This window comes from Marmota flaviventris, chromosome 5, assembly GCF_047511675.1.
Source record: "Marmota flaviventris isolate mMarFla1 chromosome 5, mMarFla1.hap1, whole genome shotgun sequence".
NCBI lineage: Eukaryota > Metazoa > Chordata > Mammalia > Rodentia > Sciuridae > Marmota > Marmota flaviventris.
Genome location: NC_092502.1, coordinates 125,343,452 through 125,362,485, shown reverse-complemented (window position 1 = coordinate 125,362,485; position 19,034 = coordinate 125,343,452). Strand labels below are relative to the sequence as shown.

Below are 19,034 nucleotides of genomic sequence, written 5' to 3'. Positions count from 1 at the left end.
AAATTCTTGCCTTTCTCCTAGTCCTGTCTGATTAACTTAAAAGGGCCATGATTCTCATAGTGGAGTGGTGATGTCATAGCCTCTGGAAGTTCAAGGTTACCAGATCCTGAGTTTCTGGGGGAGGTGGGGAGAGGTGAGAAGGGCAGTACCCAGGAAATGCTTGGTGCAGGAAACAGCCAATGCAGTATAAGTCACCAGTGGAGCAGGCTTACTGCTGGGGTCCTTAGGAACAAAATGCTTAAGTCTCCCATCAGAAACACTTGACTTTTGTTTCTCAGTGTGTGTCTCTTTGGTTGTGGTGAGGACGGTGGAAAGGTAGTCACCTGAATTATCACATTTGTTATTTTCAGAATGTATCCTGTCTTTATCTGCCATTGAAAACTGTAGCCTGGGCCCCACTATGTGGATGAGCCCTCACAGGGTGGCCCTAGCAGGTATCTGGTCTGCAACCCCCTTCTATGCCACCCAGCCACATATTCAGGCTCAGTAAGTGTGGCCTGACTGTCCTTCCTGGTTTCTACTCCATGCTAAGTTCTAGAATCCAGCTCCTCTGTTCAGATTGGTTTCCCTCTCTGGGCCCTCTGTCAGGCCTCCATGCAGCCAAGAGAAAGAAGAGCCTAAAAGATTAGGAATTTGGGCTTCAGAACTGGGCATACTTGGCTCCCACTAGCCATTTGATCATGAATAAGTTGCTTGTCTCTTCCTGTCTCAGTGGTTGCACCCATAAAATGGAGATATAATTTCAGACTTACTTTGCAGACTAAATCAAATAATGTTTGGAAAGCCTTGCACCCACTACAAAATGTTGTAAAATTTGCTGTAATTAATAGGAAGTCCCAGCATCCCAAGGGGCAGAGTCACACTTCTTTCTATAAGTTGCTATTTTCTTCCCTACACATACGTCATAGTCAGCTTTTGTCAAAAACAAAAACAAAAAACTCAACTAACTTTGCTGCATAGTAGATATGTGGAGGCCGAATCAGGAACAGCTGTCAGAACAGTAATGCTGTGTACCTTCCACTTGACTGGGTTGATTTTTTTTCACCTCTTTTTAAAAATGTTTTGACTTCACTTGGGGGGGGGGAAGGTCATCACCTGAATTATCACACTTGCTATTTCTGGAATATATCCTGTCCTTACCTGTCATTGCAAATTGTAGCCTGGGCCCCACCATGTGATGCGCTCTCACAGGGTGGTCCTGGCACATAGGATGGATAGATAGATAGATAGATAGATAGGATGTAAATTACAACAGAATTAAGGATTTTCTACTTTACCTCAACCAACACAAAGTTCCTAATAGTGGAGAATCATTTATTTATTGGTATATTTTTTCATTCATTGGATCCAACGGTAGTTATTCAGTCCTGTAGTCACAGAATGCCCAACCCTCTATACCTTTCATTTCTGATCAGGGATTTAATCCTCAGAATTGGAGGGGCCAGAGGGACTTCCTGGAGGAAGTAGTGTCTAACAAGAGACCTAACTATTGAGTAGAATTTACCAGGCAGGAGACAGCATGTGTGAAGGTTTGGAAGCAAGAGAGAACCTGATGTGGAGGACCTGAATTCAATATTCTTAAAACATCAGAGCTTCAGGAAGGTGCAGGGAAGACACGGGGTTGGAGAAGAAAGCAAGAGGCCATTCTCTCTCCTTGGTACACTTCAGCATATGCCCAGCACACAGTCAGAGGAACGCTGTGCAGCTCCACCATCAACAGACCCTGAGCAAGAATACTGAGCTGCTGGAAAAGAGTTTTCACAGCGCAGAGACTTTATGAGATTCCTGGTTTCCTCCAAATGGTCATGACTTTGAAGAATACCAGATATGCTCTCACATGCATTCCAAGCCCTGCCACCGAGTCCCTTCCTCCACCAAAGTGAATGTGGAAATTTGATAACATCCAGCATGAAGATTTCTATCTTTCTCAAAAATCTTAAAACTATATGCCTGGGACTGTTGTAATCTTGACCATGGGTAATATTTTAATAGATAAATTATGCAAAATTGTTTCCTCAGAAGACAAAAATGTTTCAGTTCTAACCTATTCAAATTTAATTGAATTGAAGTATCCAAGAATGTTCTGTGATTTTATGAGATGAGCAAGGCAAGAAGCTTATGACCAAACTGAAGCTATCTCTCACCCTTGAATGTTCATTTTTTTTTTTTTTTTTGCATCCTTTGACCATTTAAAAGTGTATTCCACAAGGGAGCTAAGTTTTATCTTTCAGTTCATCCATATGATATTTTACTTGTCATGTATTTTGAGCAGGTTTACTAGCTTTTTGAAAAAAAAAAAAAAAACTTCTATAGCACTTAGGATGGGGACCATGTTTAAATGTTACTGACAAATTATTCAGAAGGCTCATGAAAGAATTTAAATTTCATAGATAACCTAATTATTCCCAGCTTTGACAAAAATAAAAACATTGAAGCAAATTATGCTTTCTTAGTAACTAAATGAACAATTAACCTGTTATAGTTTTCTAAATATCAAAATATTACATGGGCTCTTTCTGTCCAATTATCTGTTGTCAGAAACATCAAGTGAGGGTTTCTGGAGGGAAACACACTACTCTCTAGTTGGAGAAGCTCTGCAGGAAGTGAAACTAACCAAAGGAAGGATGTGAGCACCAGCTTCATCCTGCATTCTAGATATACACACTTTGTTAGAGTAGACCCCCATGATACATTTGTTCTGTGTTTTTGCTAAATATCCCATTATAAATAAGCATGAAATCACCTAGATAATTCCTTAGCTCCCTAAATCAGCTAACATACAACAGAGCTTAGGGTGTATAAAAACTCAACCAATGTTAGTTGTTGCTCTTAGATTTTAACATGATTTCATTCTTGAGAGCTCTGCTAACTGATATGGCTGCTTCTATCACATGTGACTGTTTGGTATTTAAATGTTACTTGTCCATATTGAGATGTGCTCCAAGTAGAGAATGCACACTGAACATCAAAGACTTAGCAAGGGGGGAAAAAAAGAACAAAAAACAACTCATTCATAATTTTTTATAGTGACATGTACATATTGGATTAAGTAAAATAGAGTATTAATTCACTTGATTTTTAAAAATCCTATTATCATACTACTACTAGAAAATTTGAAATGACCTATGTGCTCACATTTTGTGGCTTGCATTGTGTGTCTTTTAGAGATCTCCCCTGAGGAGAGACCTCTTAGGTGAGTCTTAAAGCAACCATACTGCACACATTCATTAAGGATCTTGAGTGGCTAAGAAGAAAGAAAGCAGCTCAAATTATAGCGAACGTGAATCGATATAAAAATTAAAATTAAGTGGTTTTATTTTTGTTTTGTTTTGGTCAGTTTTTGTGATTTGTGGTCAGTTTTATCTGTAAGAAAATAAATGTGTTATGATTACTGAAAAACAAAACCCTGTTTCTAGGTTACTGGTTGGTTCACCCTGGAGTGGTTTTCCTAAAAACCGAATGGGAGATGTGTACAAATGCCCTGTTGACCTGTCCACCGCTACCTGTGAAAAACTGAATTTGCAAAGTAAGTTGTAATTAGCAAAGTTATTCTTCATAAACAGAAAAATATTCATCATAGACTCAACTGAAAAATGACAGCAAAAACAATCATTGTTCTGCCTTAAAGAAAAGTGGGCAGCTTTAGACCTTTATCTCTTCAGTCAGGTAAGGCCCAACTAATCCAAATTTCCAAAACAGCTTGAAGACCTAATTTAACAGTATGCATCCAAAATGTACAAGCACCTCCTGGATCATTTATCCCAGACCATAGACAAGTTTCCTTCAATATTTAGGATTATATTGCTGATTACTTTTGGAATCAGCAATATAATCCTAAACTCTCCATATCTCTCTCCCTCCTCTTTCCAAAACAAGCCATTCAGTATGGCAACATCAGTTCTAGGGTTGTTGGGAGGTACCAAGAAAAACCCTGTTGTTATTTATGTCTAAGTGATTGCATTCTAATAGAAAACTCACAATATGGAATTATTTGTTGTTTTAACTCTCCATATCTCAGATGCTTTCTAATATTAAAAAAAAAAAAAGACACTGAAAATGCAAGGCTACAAAAGTAAATGAGTGGGCTGGGGATATAGCTCAGTTCGTGCTTACCTCACATGCACAAGGCCCTGGGTTCAATCCCCAACACCACAAAAATAAATAAAAAATAAATGTAAATGACTGATATTTCCAGACAATAGTTTCTGAAGCAAGTAAAAGCCACTCAATTTGATCATGATCGTGTTAGCAGCAGCATCAAAACAACAAAAACAGCACAGAGGAACAGAGTTGTCCTGGAGGATTAAGGGATGAAATGAGAAAATAAAGTGTTATGAAAACCAAGGGAAAGAAGTTTCTCAAGTAAGACTGAGAAGCAAGGGTGGGTGGATTTCTTACACATCTGTGTTTATCTAATTTCTAGTGTAATTTATAGAACATAGTAGGGACTTCAATGAACATATCTCCAGCGAAGTGGGAGGGGTATCAGTGGTGTCAACACTTCAGAAGTAAAAAAGGACTGAGGACTCAGGAAACACCTTCTGCTTACTTAAACACCTTCTGCTTACTTAAACACCTTCTGCTTACTTAAACACCTTCTGCTTACTTAAGGAGGTTGTGGCTCGTGAAGATCAAGGATCTCCAAGCATTTTGAACACTTGTGATACTTGTATTTTTTAATAATCAAAATATATGCATTATTAGTGAGTTTTAAAAGATTTTATTATATAGTTAAATAGTTTATCACCTTTGATGTGTCAATCACCCTTTACCCTTAACTTTGGAACACTTAGCCCTGATGTGTATGTTTAATATGCTTTCAAGCTACACACATGTACTGACATATTATCTTAATAATGCATTTACCTAAAAAATACATTTAAAGCATAAAAATATACATTCAAAAAATTCCACTATTTTCTTTCTGTACTACAGCAAATTAATTATATTTTGTATTCCTCCTTCACCTAGACTATAAATCCAGTAACACTTAGGGGAGAAACAGATAAAGAATTTAGGAATGGATGAGTAGTGGACCAAGACCAGGTGAAAGTTAACCTGCTTTTCAGGAGGTGATCACAGAAGGATCACTGGGAAAAGCAGTTCTACAGGATAGCAAGATTGAAAGATCCTTGGAGTAAAAAAGAGATGCTCTTATTTGTAGGAGAGTGTCAGGAGGTAGCAAAAGGGAAATGATTATTATTTAGAAATATAGTTAACTGAGTGGGATAAATGGTACTTGGGGAAATGAGTCTTAGAATGCTTTCTTCTCTAAGCAGGAGGGGAAAAGTAGGAGTTCTAGGATGATCCTGTGTAAGAATGAAGAAAAATGGAAGTTACCCTGCAGGTGTGATTCCTCCTCTCTGTAGTAGACAGGTTATTCACTGAGAGTGGCAGGATGGGGCTTGAAGTTGGAGGCTCCAGAAGATAGGAGAGGCTTTGAACAGTCACCTGGGAAATAAGGAAAGAATCCTGTCGGGAACCTCTCTGGATAGAAGCTATGTGCACACCTTTGAGTCCTGAGTAAAGGGGTACTGAACAGTTATTGCACCCCGCAATACATTGGACTTCACCTCTGCTCAGATAATGAGGTGTGGCTCCAGGAGTTGGGGTCACCAGGTGGGGTTGAGTTACACCCACCTATTCCTTTGTAATCCTACTCCTTGACCTTTTTCGGATAGAATGTTCCATGGAATAGCACCCCCAATAAAAGGTGAGCTTCAGAACGTGCCCCCTCTCTCTCTTTCATCAGCCTCTGGTATCTTTCTCTTGCCCCACTTTGTGGGAGCCTGAGGCTGGGAGCTGGGGAAACCGTCCTGAATCTCAGAAAAGATATTCCATGTTTGCGTAGTCTTTTCGTGTCACCCCAAATTCCCTCGAGTGACTTTGGTTCAGTAGCGCGCTCTGGATAGAGGCTACAGAATCCAACTAAGATTAAATGAAAGTGGTAAAGATGGCTTAGCCAAGATTGGAGAACATAAGCAATGGACATTATTATAGACCATTGCAAAGTTCAATACATCAAAACTGGATCCAACAGGTGATGCCTTAGTTCAGACAGAGAGAAGAGGTTAGAGAGATTCATTTATTATTTTACCTGTCTCACGATTTTCTTTAAAAATTCACCCACTCATTCGAGCCAAATTCTATCAAATGGCATTCTCTGATAACACTTTAAGGATATTTTAACTATCCAGAAAGAAAAAATAAATAAATATATTTATATATTTATATATATATATATATTTAATATATTTATATTAATATATTAATATATTTATATATATGACTTTGGAAAGGTAGAGTTGGCGCATGAACAAATGATATCCTCGAGTGTATTTTGTTTAGTCAGAAGATTGTTTGTAAAACAGTTGGATTTTAAAAGCCCTCCCTGATAGCCTTCAGTCTCACACACTAAAATGAGCTGTCAGAGCTCCAAAGGATTCTCATTTCCTACACTTCATTACACAAACTCTGGACATATGATACTAAATCCAATACTACATGTAAACAAGGGTGTGCCTTTTTTAATAATCTTAAGTAAATGTAAAGATTTAATCACTTTTTAAAAAATTTATTTCCCTCTAAAAGCTTCAACAAGAATTCCAAATGTTACTGAGATAAAAACCAACATGAACCTCGGCTTGACCCTCAAACGGAACATGGGAACTGGAGGGTTTCTTGTAAGTATTTACTTCTCAGATCCTCTTTCCTCTTGAAAAAGTTTGTAGTCAGTGTCTTCTCACCATCCCCCACCATCAAGTCAAGTCTTCAGATTTAAACAGCAGAGCTTGCTTTTGTATCAGTTATGCTATTTGAATATCCAGTGCAAATAACAGTCTGTTGATGTGTGAACCTCTTAGATAGTCAACAAAACCATTATCACAGGATTTTTTTTTTTTTTTTAAAAAAAGGATTTTCCCCCCTTGATTCCTTACCCTTGGTATATATGCTTAGTACTCAATGATAACATCAAAATCCCATGTCTCATTTCTGCTTTCTAAAAGAACCTTCAAGTTTAGTGCTATTAATTCAGAGAGTAGGTTTCAAAGCTAATGAATATTTTTGTTTTCAATCCTTTACTATTGGTTGGCTTATCTGATAATATTTAAAGAATGGTATACTTTTTATCATATTTTATGTCTTATTTGGTTTCTAAAATGCTATGAAAAATATCACTTATCAGTAAAATAAAATGTCATTTTAGGGCTGGGGCTGTAGCTCAGTGGCAGAGTGCTTGCCTAGCATGCATGAGGCACTGGATTTGATCCTCAGCACATCATAAAAATAAATAAATAAGGGATCTGGGTTGTGGCTCAGTGGTAGAGTGCTTGGCTAGCATGTGTGACTGAGTTCAATCCTCAACACCTCATATAAATAAATAAAGGTCCATCACCTCCTAATAAAATATTTTACAATAAACAAACAAACAAACAAAAAAAGAAGGCATCCTGTCCATCTACAACTACCAAATTTTTTTAAATGTCTTTTTAAACAAGTGGTCTGATGACAACTAACTAGTTAATAACTTTAATATACCAAAGGAAAAAAAAAACACTATCAAGTGACTTTAAAGAGTTAATATTAAAGAAAAACTAGAAGAAAATGGAAATTTTCTTTAATGGGAATTTTTTGAAGGAGAGAATTTCTGAGCTTAGAACTAATGAAGAAATATCATAGAAAATTGTTGATAATATTTAATTATATAAAAATTTAAAATAACACATACAAAAAAAGTAGAAAGGAAAATAAAAAGTCAATCTTATTTGAAATTTCTGCTTTCTCATATAAGGATAACCTACTTGCTTAGCCCAGTTAAAGTTGTTTTTGAAAGCCTAATTTAAATTTACATTAATATTTTTAATGCCATAACTTGCTAACTTAAAAGCCTGCTTTATACTTGTATTATTCTAAAAATGTAACCAATTTTGAACAATGTCATTCTATTTGTAATGATAGATATTAGTTCTCTACCATCTTTGCTACCGCTAAGTAAATTAAATGTTGCTTATAATAATGTATTACAACTGTACATAAATAATATTGCAGTGCATCTCCATGGTTTATGATATTCTAAAATCTTTATCATATGGCTGTTTTCATATTTTTGTTTCTTTTCTTTGTTTTTCAGGTTGAGTTAGTCAGAAAGAGGAACATATTGAGAATCAGGGATTATAGAATGTGCTTCAAATTTTTTTTAAAAAAATTTCATCTCTGACTCCAGATAAAGTAAAAATGAAAGCTAATCTAAGAGAGTAATCGAACAGTCAATGTAAAAACCAGCAATGCAGAGATGCAGAGAGAGAGGAGGAGAGAGAAGGGAGAGACAAGATTGATCAAAGTTTTTCTTATATACCTGATAGGTCAAAATTATAAGAAACTCTTCAGAATTACATGGAAAAAAACTGACTGACGATAGTCACTTTTTTTTTTTAAACTTCTTAAATTCTGGGCTTAAAGCAAGAATGTTCTGGCATTAACAATTGGCATATTTTAATTTCAACTTCTTATACTGTTTTCCAGTGCTCATGAAAGAAAAAAAAAATCCGTTCTTGAGTACATCATAAGCTATTTTGCAAGTTGATTTTTAAAAAATGCTTTCGAATGCAGATAAGAATCAATAATTGGTATCTGTTATTTCATAAATTAGTCAGAAACATTGATAATGACTTTTTTTCTAACAAGTTGGCAAAATGAATCAGTTTTATAGAAGGAAAACTATGCCTTATTCATTGAGCATGAAATATGACCACAGCTGCTTCTATTATGCTACGAACAGTTAAACTGGGTCAAATAAATTTCCTTTTGTTTTTCCAATTGCTTCTTCAAGTCCACACTTTTCTGTTCAGTTTTAATAAATGAACCTCCCATAAGATCAACACTTTGCATAAACTTTACATATCACCCACAGCTTTACATAATACTAAATTTTGTAAAAAATTTTAGGATCTTGGCTACACTTCTCATTTCTTCTTTTCTCCTTTTTCATCTGCTGATTTTAATATTATTTAATATAATGTTTCCCATATGCTCTAATCATGATTGAATCAGAAGTTCCTGGCATTTATTAAAGGTCTGATGCAAAGGAGAGAATGGGGATTCTGTTGATGGAGATTTTAGGAACTGAAATGTGGATGATAAGGGCAAGGAGACAAGTGTCAGTCAGCTTTGGTGACAAGATAAATTAGAAAATGGAAATAAGGAATTTGGGAGATCTAAAAGTAAATAAATACTTAAGAGCAAAGGGAAAAAAAAATCACCTTTCAGTCCTTAAACCTCATTTGTGTTTGGTTAACAGAGTGTTTTTTTAACTTGTGAATTTTCATGCAAAAATTTCCCTCTATGACTCTCAGGAAAACAGAAAACTCTCTTTCACAGCAATGATGGGAGGACACAGTAGCTAGCCTGTCCCTGGATATAAGAAATAGGTTCTTCATGGTTTCAGTTGTCTCTACCTGGCCCAGCCACTCCTCCAGGGTTCCATCTGGCTCTCAGAGGCACTTGGCCTTATGGTTTCTGTAGTCTGATTGGAAGGGATAGGAGTAAATTGATGATCCATCATTCACACTAAAGATGCTAGCCAACAGTGCTTGCTGTTTCCCTGCACTGTAAAGTGTTTTAAATCTGCAGACCATACTCTTCAAACAATCTCGACAAGAGATAAGGTTATGCTAATTTTATAGATGAGGCCCAAGTAACTGAGACATAAAAAATCAACTTTGCACTACTGATTCTGGGTGTTCTCTAGCATAGTTGGGGGACCTCTTGGACTCCCCTTCACTGACACCTGCCCCTGACAGTACCAATAATTCTTCTTCTTACTGAGCTGCCACTGGACACAGAAGGTCTGCCACTTTCTTCTCCATCACTTCTGCCCTCTCCAGTTTTTCATCTGTTAAAGAACTGAAAATCCCCAGAATCTTGGAAAAGAATAGAAACAATTCCTTAGTTCCAAAATGGGGCAGTAGAAGGTTAGCATTTTCCATGTGTTTCCATTTATCATTTTCTCATTTCTTTGAAGACATGTGGTCCCCTGTGGGCACAGCAGTGTGGAAATCAGTATTATACAACTGGTATGTGTTCTGACGTCAGTCCTGATTTTCAGCTCTCAGCCAGCTTCTCACCTGCAGTTCAGAGTAAGTTATAAATGTGTGAAAGATATGAACAAGGCTTTTCATTTAGAGGAGGGGGGAGGTTATCAAGTCCTACCCAATCCCTCCATAAGTCTAATTTTTACATGGGTATGAAACTTGACTTATCTATGGAAATCTGCTTCTTCCATCTTTTCTAGCCTGCCCTTCCTTAATAGATGTTGTGGTTGTGTGTGATGAATCAAACAGTATTTATCCATGGGATGCAGTAAAGAATTTTTTGGAAAAATTTGTGCAAGGCCTAGATATAGGCCCCAAGAAGACACAGGTATGCATATCAATAAACTAACCCATAGCTTTCTTTATGAGAGAAAAATGACAGACATGAAGTCTTAATATTTGCATTTGCCAAATCTCCATATTAAATGCATTAAATGTTAATCTTGAAAGTTAATTGAAATTTGAACTACTGTAAGTTATTCTTCTCCCTATCAGTCTGTCCAATGCTGTTGACCTTAGAGTTTTGTGACACAGGTATCAAGACTTTGGGGAGTAACATTTTATTCTCTTTCAGGGGCCTATTTTAACCTCTCTAACCCATGAGTTTATGAATACATGCATATGTCTTATTTCTTCATGTCTGTATTAATAATGAATTTCTTATGTTTATTCCTTGCTGTATACTCTTTGAATTATGGAAATTTTAGAAATAAGTCACTAAGGGCAATTCTACCATCTCTTATTTTATATTCTTTTATTGTTTTCTAGTCTAGCCAGTATTTTTTTTTGAAACATAAGACCAAATCTTTTCAATATTTTGGTATAGCTCTCTATGTCTTTAGAAGCTTTCAATTTGCTTTTACATCTTCTCAGGACAGGCAACCCAAATTCAGGAGCAGAAGTTCCATGATCTTGTAAGGAGACTGAAGAGCATTTATGTTAAAAGTGCTACTTATAATTTCAGCTACTCAGGAAGCTGAGGCAAGATTATCCCTTAATCCTAGGGGTTCAAAAAAAGTTTCATTTCTGTTTTTTCTTTTTCTTCTTTTTTCCCCCTCATTTTTGCTTGGCTCTGCCATTTATTCTAGTTTTTACAGCCCAGTGAACCAACCCCAGCAGAGAACTGTTCACATAGTTACCAGTTATGTTCTTGGGTTGCATCTGATACCTCAGTATCCAACATCTAGTAAAAATTTTGAAATATTTTCCTCTATAGGCATTGCATCTGTTTTTATTGAAATCTGCTTTTCCACTTCCCTATGCAGCATTATAAAATATTGATGTTACTTTATACCACCAAGAGGACATTAATGCCTGCTGAGACCTTGGAAGTTTCACTGTGAGCTTTTACCAGAAATTTGTGTTAACCTAGACTAAGTATAGCACAGATTCCTGGAGAGAAACACTGTCAAAGTCTCATATGAATGCATCTTGCCTCAGATGCATTCAAAGTCTCAATGAATCTTATTCCTCTCGAGGAGAGGTATAACCCAGTCTCGTTTCTCACAAATGAAATTGGGCCTTTCTATAAGATCTAATATACAACATGTCTTTTAATCCCCTTCCCTATTCTCACTTAGAATGTTGGGGCTGTCTAGAGGGTTACTGCGCCACCATCAACCTCTCATATCAGACTTTGAAATCCTCCATTATTTTTTATCCTTCCCTTCCTTTCAAACCATACATCCTTTTCCTAAAGAAAGAGGTCCAAGAATATATTTATCATCATGCTCATGGGGCCCAGCATCCCCTCTCCCAGGCAAAAAAATCCCTGATTGAACTCAGAAATCCAGGCCTCCCTCCTTCTATCTTCCTTATATAATGACCTCAGAGAGACTTTCAGGGAGCCTCTTTCCACTGATCCCTATTTCTCTGATTTCTATTTCTTGTTCATAAAATCCCATCTTTCAGTTTAGATAGTGATTCCAATGCCTGAAAATGAGGGCATTAATAGAAGTGTGTGACCTCCTTGAACCCAAAGATTGAAAAGAATGTCCCCAAACATCTCGTTCAGAAGTCTCCTTTCTTTCATCTCTCTCCAATAAGATTTCCCTAATGGTATTTTCCCTTGAAATCGGCCCAAAATTCTCTGTTCCATATGCATAGCCAACAACTTTCCCCCATATGTGTCAAAACTGAAATCCAGTGCAGTAAATAAATCTAAATTGACTCCATACCTTAGGGGTACACTTACTTATCTTGTATTCAACTCTGATTTTTTTATAGCATGATTATCCTCAAATGATGTAGTGTTGCCTTGTCTATGATTGCTTATAGTTGTTTGCAAGTCTATGTCTGCTGATAATTACAAAGTTTGTTTCTATCTATTTTAATCTTCCTGTTTTAACATTATTCTAATATTCATCCATATTAATAGCATAGGGTCATGCATTAAAAATCTTTATGGTTTGTCACCAACTGTCCTAGTTGGCGACCTAATGCTGGGTCCACAAAATCTGACTATTCCAATAACTCAAGAAACGACAAAGAAAGCATGCAACCACACAGAAATACCCCTTTCAATATTCCAGAGACGGCTCTGTGACCTTATGGTCCTTGGAAAGAGAGAGAGCCACCAGAATTCTTTATTCTTATATAGGGAACACACAAGGGGAGGTTCCATGGAACATTCTATCCCCAAAAGGGCAAAGGGATATGACTACAAAGGAATGGGTGAGAGTAGCTCAACCCTCCCAGGTGATGCATACACTGGAGCCAGGCCTTGCTATCCAAGCTGGGACAAAGCTCAAGTCACTATGAAATATGGTGATTGGCTCTAGAGCCTCCTGCTCCAGGACTGGAAGGCATGGTCATTCAGAGTGGTTCCCCATAATGGTTAAATCTAGATAACCAAGTCATAATCCACAGCACATTCTGTTGCTTGGCAATCCGTATGACTGTTATACACAGACATCATTCCATCCAAAGAAAAATAACTGCCAAGAAAAAAATTTGAAGTGGTTCCCTTAAGCCACGAATACATGTCTAAATGCATTTTTTACTTTTATTATACTGGTCATATAGAAATTGTTTATTATGTGATGACAGTCCATTAATAAAATTCTGCTCTTTTGAAGGTGGGGTTAATTCAATATGCCAACAATCCAAGAGTTGTGTTTAACCTGAATACTTTTGCGACCAAAGATGAAATGATTGCAGCAACATCCCAGACATCCCAGTATGGTGGGGACCTCACAAACACCTTCAAAGCAATTCAGTTTGCAAGGTAAGTTTTATTGCCAAAACACCACTATTCTGACAATATAAAAGTGCTGAGAGTAAGAAAAAGGAAATAAAAGACAAAAGAAAAGTAATATGTCTGGAACCCACACTTAAATCGGGCTAATAAACAAAAGTCTCCACATTCTATAATTTGAGTACTTTGAGAAGACACTTAGAAAATAAGGTTAAAATCTTTGATTCTGAGATTTTTTTTTTTTTCTGGTACCAAAGATTGAACTCAAGGGCATTTGATCACTGAGCCACATCCCAAGCCCTATTTTAGAAATAGGTTCTCACTGAGTTGCTTGGCGCCTTGATTTTGCTGAGACTGACTTTGAACTTCCAATCCTCCTGCCTCAGCTTCCCGAGCCACTGGGATTATAAGCATGCACCATCGGGCCCAGCTCAATTCTGGGATTTTTATAAGATGATTTTTCGTGAATTAAATTTTCATTTAAATTTTTATTCTGTTATTAAATTTTATTTTATTATTAAATTTTAAATTTTGCAACAATTAAATTTTTATTTTATAATTTTTCATGAATTAAATGAAACAAGATCTTAGCTTAAAATGCCAGCATCATTATTTGTTAATATTTATCATAAATTTTTACTAATTAAGTTTATGAAGCACTTCATGCAAATTAACAAGAGCTGTAGAATCTTAAACATATGAACCAAATCACATGGTTCATTATATACATAATCTGTGGGAAGTGTGGGTTTTACACTATGCAGTGTTTTTCTCATTCTTATGTCAGTTTCTATATTTTTCCAGGTCCATGACCTTCACCTTTACTGATTTAATCAGATCCCTTTACAAAAATCCTAAGTACTGCCCTGTTGTTAAAAAAAAAAAAAAAAAAATGAGAACAATACCCGTGCCTTTCCTTAAGCCTCCTTCCTGCCTTTTCATCTTGTGCATAGCTTCTTCCTGGTACCAGAATTCCATTTAAACAGGGTCTGTACCCTCTCCTTCCACTTTCTTGAAACCTAGCTCTTCCCCTAGCTATGCAGGCCTCTAAGCCACCCCTCAAGCCTCATCCTCTTGGATTCCCTTGAGCATGTGATAAGGATGAACCTACTCTACTATTCTGAAACACTTGTCATGACATGGCCAAAATCTGGATACCTGGCAACTTTTTGAGAACAACTTTTGCCTAGTCACTGGCTTATTTTTCTTCTTTAAACAGAGCCCTTCCTTCCGTATAGCCCTTCCTCTTAGGAATTGCGTCCCCTCCTGTGGTGTCAGCATCAGCTCTCTTGATGTCACCCCACTGCTGAGCAGTAATTCCTGAATTTTCCTCCCAAAGCCACATGGGCATCAGGCTGATGCTGAATACCTTTATTTGGAGTGTCAACTCACTTATCAAATTCAGCATGTGCTAAATTGGTCATTCCTTCCCCAGAACTCCTCATGACTCTGTCTTTTTGATTCATGTCACAGTCTATTTGCTCAGTCACTCAAAAACTTGATGTTTTTCTGTATTCTTTCTATTCCTTCTTAGATCAAACGTCTGGTCAGTCACCACATCCTGTCATTTATATTTCTGCACTTCCCATTACATCTGTCCTTTCTTTTCTTTTCTTCTCTCTTTTTTTCCCCCTCTCTGTGTGTATATTTTAGTTGCTGCTTCTAGTAGTGGGTGACTCTCTGTATCTATCTCAAAATCAGATTCCCTATAAGGGAAGATATGATTGATGGGTTTAATCTTTCTTGTCTCTATTAAGATGTCCTGTAGGGCCAGGTCATCTCGTCAACTGCTGGCCAGTCAATAGGGTCAGCTGCCATAAGGTCAAGTGCCTTTTCTGATCCAGACTGAGGGGAAGAACTTGGTTGATACAAAATGGCCTCGTTAGAGTTAGAAACTGCCAAGGGTCCCTGTTTTCATCACGAAATAGAGGTGTGGCACTTTTCCATGGTAGGCATCCGGGGCCCTGAAAAACTTTCCTCTCCAAGATAATGGTCACTGTCTACTCAGATGAAACTTTTTTACAGTTTTAATCATCTTTTCAAAACTTGGGTTTTCTTCCCTGTGCCACCATTATTTCTCGAGCTATGAGAATTTAATTCTCCTGTTGCCAGGAGAATCACCCAGTTTCCTGTACCACCCAAACTGTAATTAGCTCTGTTTCTCTCCTCTTTCTCTCTCTGTCTCTGTCTCTCTCTTTCCCTCTCTCTCTTTCTTTAAAACACTGAATAGAATTTTGGCACTTTTTTGCATTAAGTGTTGTCCTGTTTCCTTCACCTTATTTCACTGTCTGTCATTGCAATGTATTGTCACAGGCATTGCAGGTCATCAAAACTAAACAAGGCCCAGTTTCTCTTCTTAAAATCTTCACTCATACTTGTGATCTAGACTATGTCCTAGAAGATATACTTCACTCAAAAAGGTTGGATGTGAAAAACTGTAATTCAAATTTATCTAGCTGAAAACTATGGAACAGTTTTCTACGTTTTTATATTCTATAAAATAGAGTACACAAAATATTTTAGGAAATAAAATGATATGCTTCATTTTAAAATATCAAGAACTTGAAGAACTTCTTACACATTCAGGTAAAAATATGCAGCACACATTGAATATGTAAATTTGAAGATGGAAGAGATGAATTGAGGACAGATACAGGTGTTAAAGTATCATTAGATAAATGGTAGTTTATCCAAAGGAGTAGGTAAAATTATATAGAAAAAAAAATGTGTAACAAGATGGTCCATTTGACAGAGAGAAATAGGTTACTGAACAGCTAGTTAATCACCTAAAAACAAAATAAAGCTAAAAACCTGCCTTGCTCCTTGCATCAAAATAGATTTCAGGTTGACCAAAAATTTAAATCTAAGAAAATGGAACCATTTTAAACAATTATAGAAGTTGAGTGATTTAGTTGGGTGCCATGATGCACACCTGTAATCACAGCAGCTCAGGAGGCTGAGACAGGAGGATCTCAAGATTAAAGCCAGCCTTAGCAAAAGAGAGGCAGTAAGCAACTCAGTGAGACCCTGCCTCTAAATAAAATACAAAATAGGGCTGGGGATGTGGCTCAGTGGTTGAGTGCCTCTGAGTTGAATCAATTTCTATTACCAGAAAAAAAAAAAAAGCTTTATACATGAGTAGTCTGTAAAATACCATGTCAAATATGAAAAACACAAAGAAAAGGGTTAATGGATTAAAATTGAAAAAATATCAATGAACTGAATAAATTATTTGAAATACATATAGGCTGGATTTTAATTTTAAACCAGAGATCTACATATTAACTTCATCTTTTGATAACGAGTCTTTAATTTTATCGGCCACAGAGATTTTGCTTATTCAGCAGCTTCCGGTGGACGACCAAGAGCTACCAAAGTAATGGTGGTTGTGACTGATGGGGAGTCCCATGATGGTTCAATGCTGAAGGATGTGATTGAGCAATGCAACAACGACAATATACTGAGATTTGGCATAGCAGTAGGTGGCTTTTCTTTTCATGTGTTTTGTAGTTGATGGATAAATGTTCCTTTATACCAGCATTTTCTTATTGACTGTTCAAAGTTTATTATTTAAAAAAGTTTTTACTGTCTCTCTGCTCCTTGCTATTTTCAGTCTTGTCGACTAAATAAATGGGTGTAGAAATGTTGCTTGATTTACTTCTTCAGAAGGTCTTTGGTGTTGGGAAGTAGGCTAGAAGGTGTTAACAGGAAACATGGAGAACAACGGGAATGACTTTTTTCCTTCTTCCTCTATTTTCAAGGTTCTTGGGTATTTAAACAGAAATGCCCTTGATACTAAAAATTTAATAAAAGAAATCAAAGCCATTGCTAGTGTTCCAACAGAAAGATACTTTTTCAATGTGTCTGATGAAGCAGCTCTTCTGGAAAAGGCCGGGACATTAGGAGAACAAATTTTCGGCATTGAAGGTAAAAGAGCTCCTTTTAAGAATTTTCTTCCAAAACTTTTTGAAATTTTTATTGTATACACACATTTGCATTATTAATGTCAATTAGTATAGTTTTGTAGAAAAAAGCTTCTATACATCAGTAAGAAAAATTTACAAATATGAATAAGTACTTTATAAAGGATAGAATATAAATGACTCATAAACATAATATTCCCAACTTCAGTAATTATTTAAAAATAAAATTTCTATCACTTTTATATTTTACCTAAATGTGCACAATAATGTTTACTATTACAGAGATTATTGAGAAGTAAAGAAGCTCATACATTGTTGATAAGATGATAAATTGATGAAAAAATAGCAATATCTATTAAATTCCTGAATAGTTTTATCTTTTTATATGATATTGTATAATTTTTGAAGAAACATTTTACTCATCAGATCTAAAATAATTTACTTATGTGGACTTAAAAAGTCTGGTCAGTGTAGAAATATCACATATCCAGGCACTCACTGTGTGGAAGATTAGAACACTCTTTAAATTTCGTAAAGAGTTCCACACTACCCAAATCACCTGGTTCCAGATGGTTAACACAACTCTCTGCAATAAAAATGGTATTTTAAGGGAAGAAGAGGTAGGAATAGCAAGGATAGTAGAACAAAACAGGTATCATTACTTTATGTATATATTTAACTGCATGAACAATATGATTCTACAACATGTACACTCAGAAAAATGAGAAATTATACCCATCTATGTATATCAAAGTTCATAAATGCATTCTATTGTCATGTAAAACTAATTAGAATAAATTTAAAAATTCTTTTAAAAAGGGTATTTTACTGATCAGTTACATATCAGGAACTACCTCCAAATCTGCATCCAAGGAGATTGTATAAATTAAAAGTTCATTTCTATATTTACATCTTGATCTCCTGATTATTTACTGGAAATTCCTAATCAAAAATTATTTACTGGAAATTCCTAATCAAAAACTGATTCTTAAATATCCTATGGTGCTTCTAAGTGACTAGTCATCATCAAAATCTCATGTTCCCTGAGATACAAAATTACTAAGCTGTCCGTGCTGATAATTTTGTGCATTTGCAGTGGCATGAATAAGAATGACCACAATGTAATCTAAAAGCTAACCAGAAATGATTTTGTACATTATCTGCTACTACAAACTTTTTGAAGAGCACTGTTCTATTTTATTAAAAATTACCTCTGCTCACTCTGTGTAAATCATTACTTCTTCTAAACAACACTAGGTTATATAGATGAACAACTTCCTCCTTGGTAAAATTCCTCCTCAATATTTAATCCTGGTTTCTGGTAGCTAACCCAAATATCTCTCAGCAGAATCTTCACCACTGGTCAATTAACTAGCTCATCCAACTGCATCTGAGATATGTGTGCATTTATTGAGAGAAATACTTAAAAGTTAAAAATTCAGTTAGTTTTTCAACTAGTAATGAAAACTTAAAAAAAAAAAAGACATCAGGACTGGGGTTGTGGCTTAGTGGTAGAGCACTTGCCTAGCATGTGTGAGGCAGTGGGTTCAATTCTCAGTGCCACATATAAATAAATAAAATGAAGGTCCATTGACAATTAAAAAATATTTTTTAGAAAACTGACTTTAATTTTCATCTTGCCTCATACCCTTCCTTTATGGAAGGGTCTTTAATATCAGGAACTTTGTAGGCATGTCATTAAATGCATTAATCTTAAGTTAAAACCAACTATGAACCCTACTTTGGAGGTATTATAGATTTTCATAATCTGTTAGAACACTTTCTTAGTCATTTTCTTTTTCCAGGATCTTCCAGCTCTTTATT

At 36.1% G+C, this 19,034-nt stretch overlaps 1 protein-coding gene across 1 annotated transcript in view; it reads left to right on the top strand.

Annotated features, from left to right (window-relative positions):
* Positions 1-19,034, top strand: part of Itga2 (integrin subunit alpha 2) — a 96,327-nt gene that overhangs the window by 41,754 nt on the left and 35,539 nt on the right. Inside the window, exons 3-9 of the mRNA XM_027954420.2 lie at positions 3,417-3,526; positions 6,592-6,683; positions 10,022-10,136; positions 10,292-10,419; positions 13,169-13,317; positions 16,615-16,765; positions 17,049-17,214. Of these exons, the coding sequence (XP_027810221.2) occupies positions 3,417-3,526; positions 6,592-6,683; positions 10,022-10,136; positions 10,292-10,419; positions 13,169-13,317; positions 16,615-16,765; positions 17,049-17,214 (911 nt within the window). The remainder of the gene's footprint in view (positions 1-3,416; positions 3,527-6,591; positions 6,684-10,021; positions 10,137-10,291; positions 10,420-13,168; positions 13,318-16,614; positions 16,766-17,048; positions 17,215-19,034) is intronic.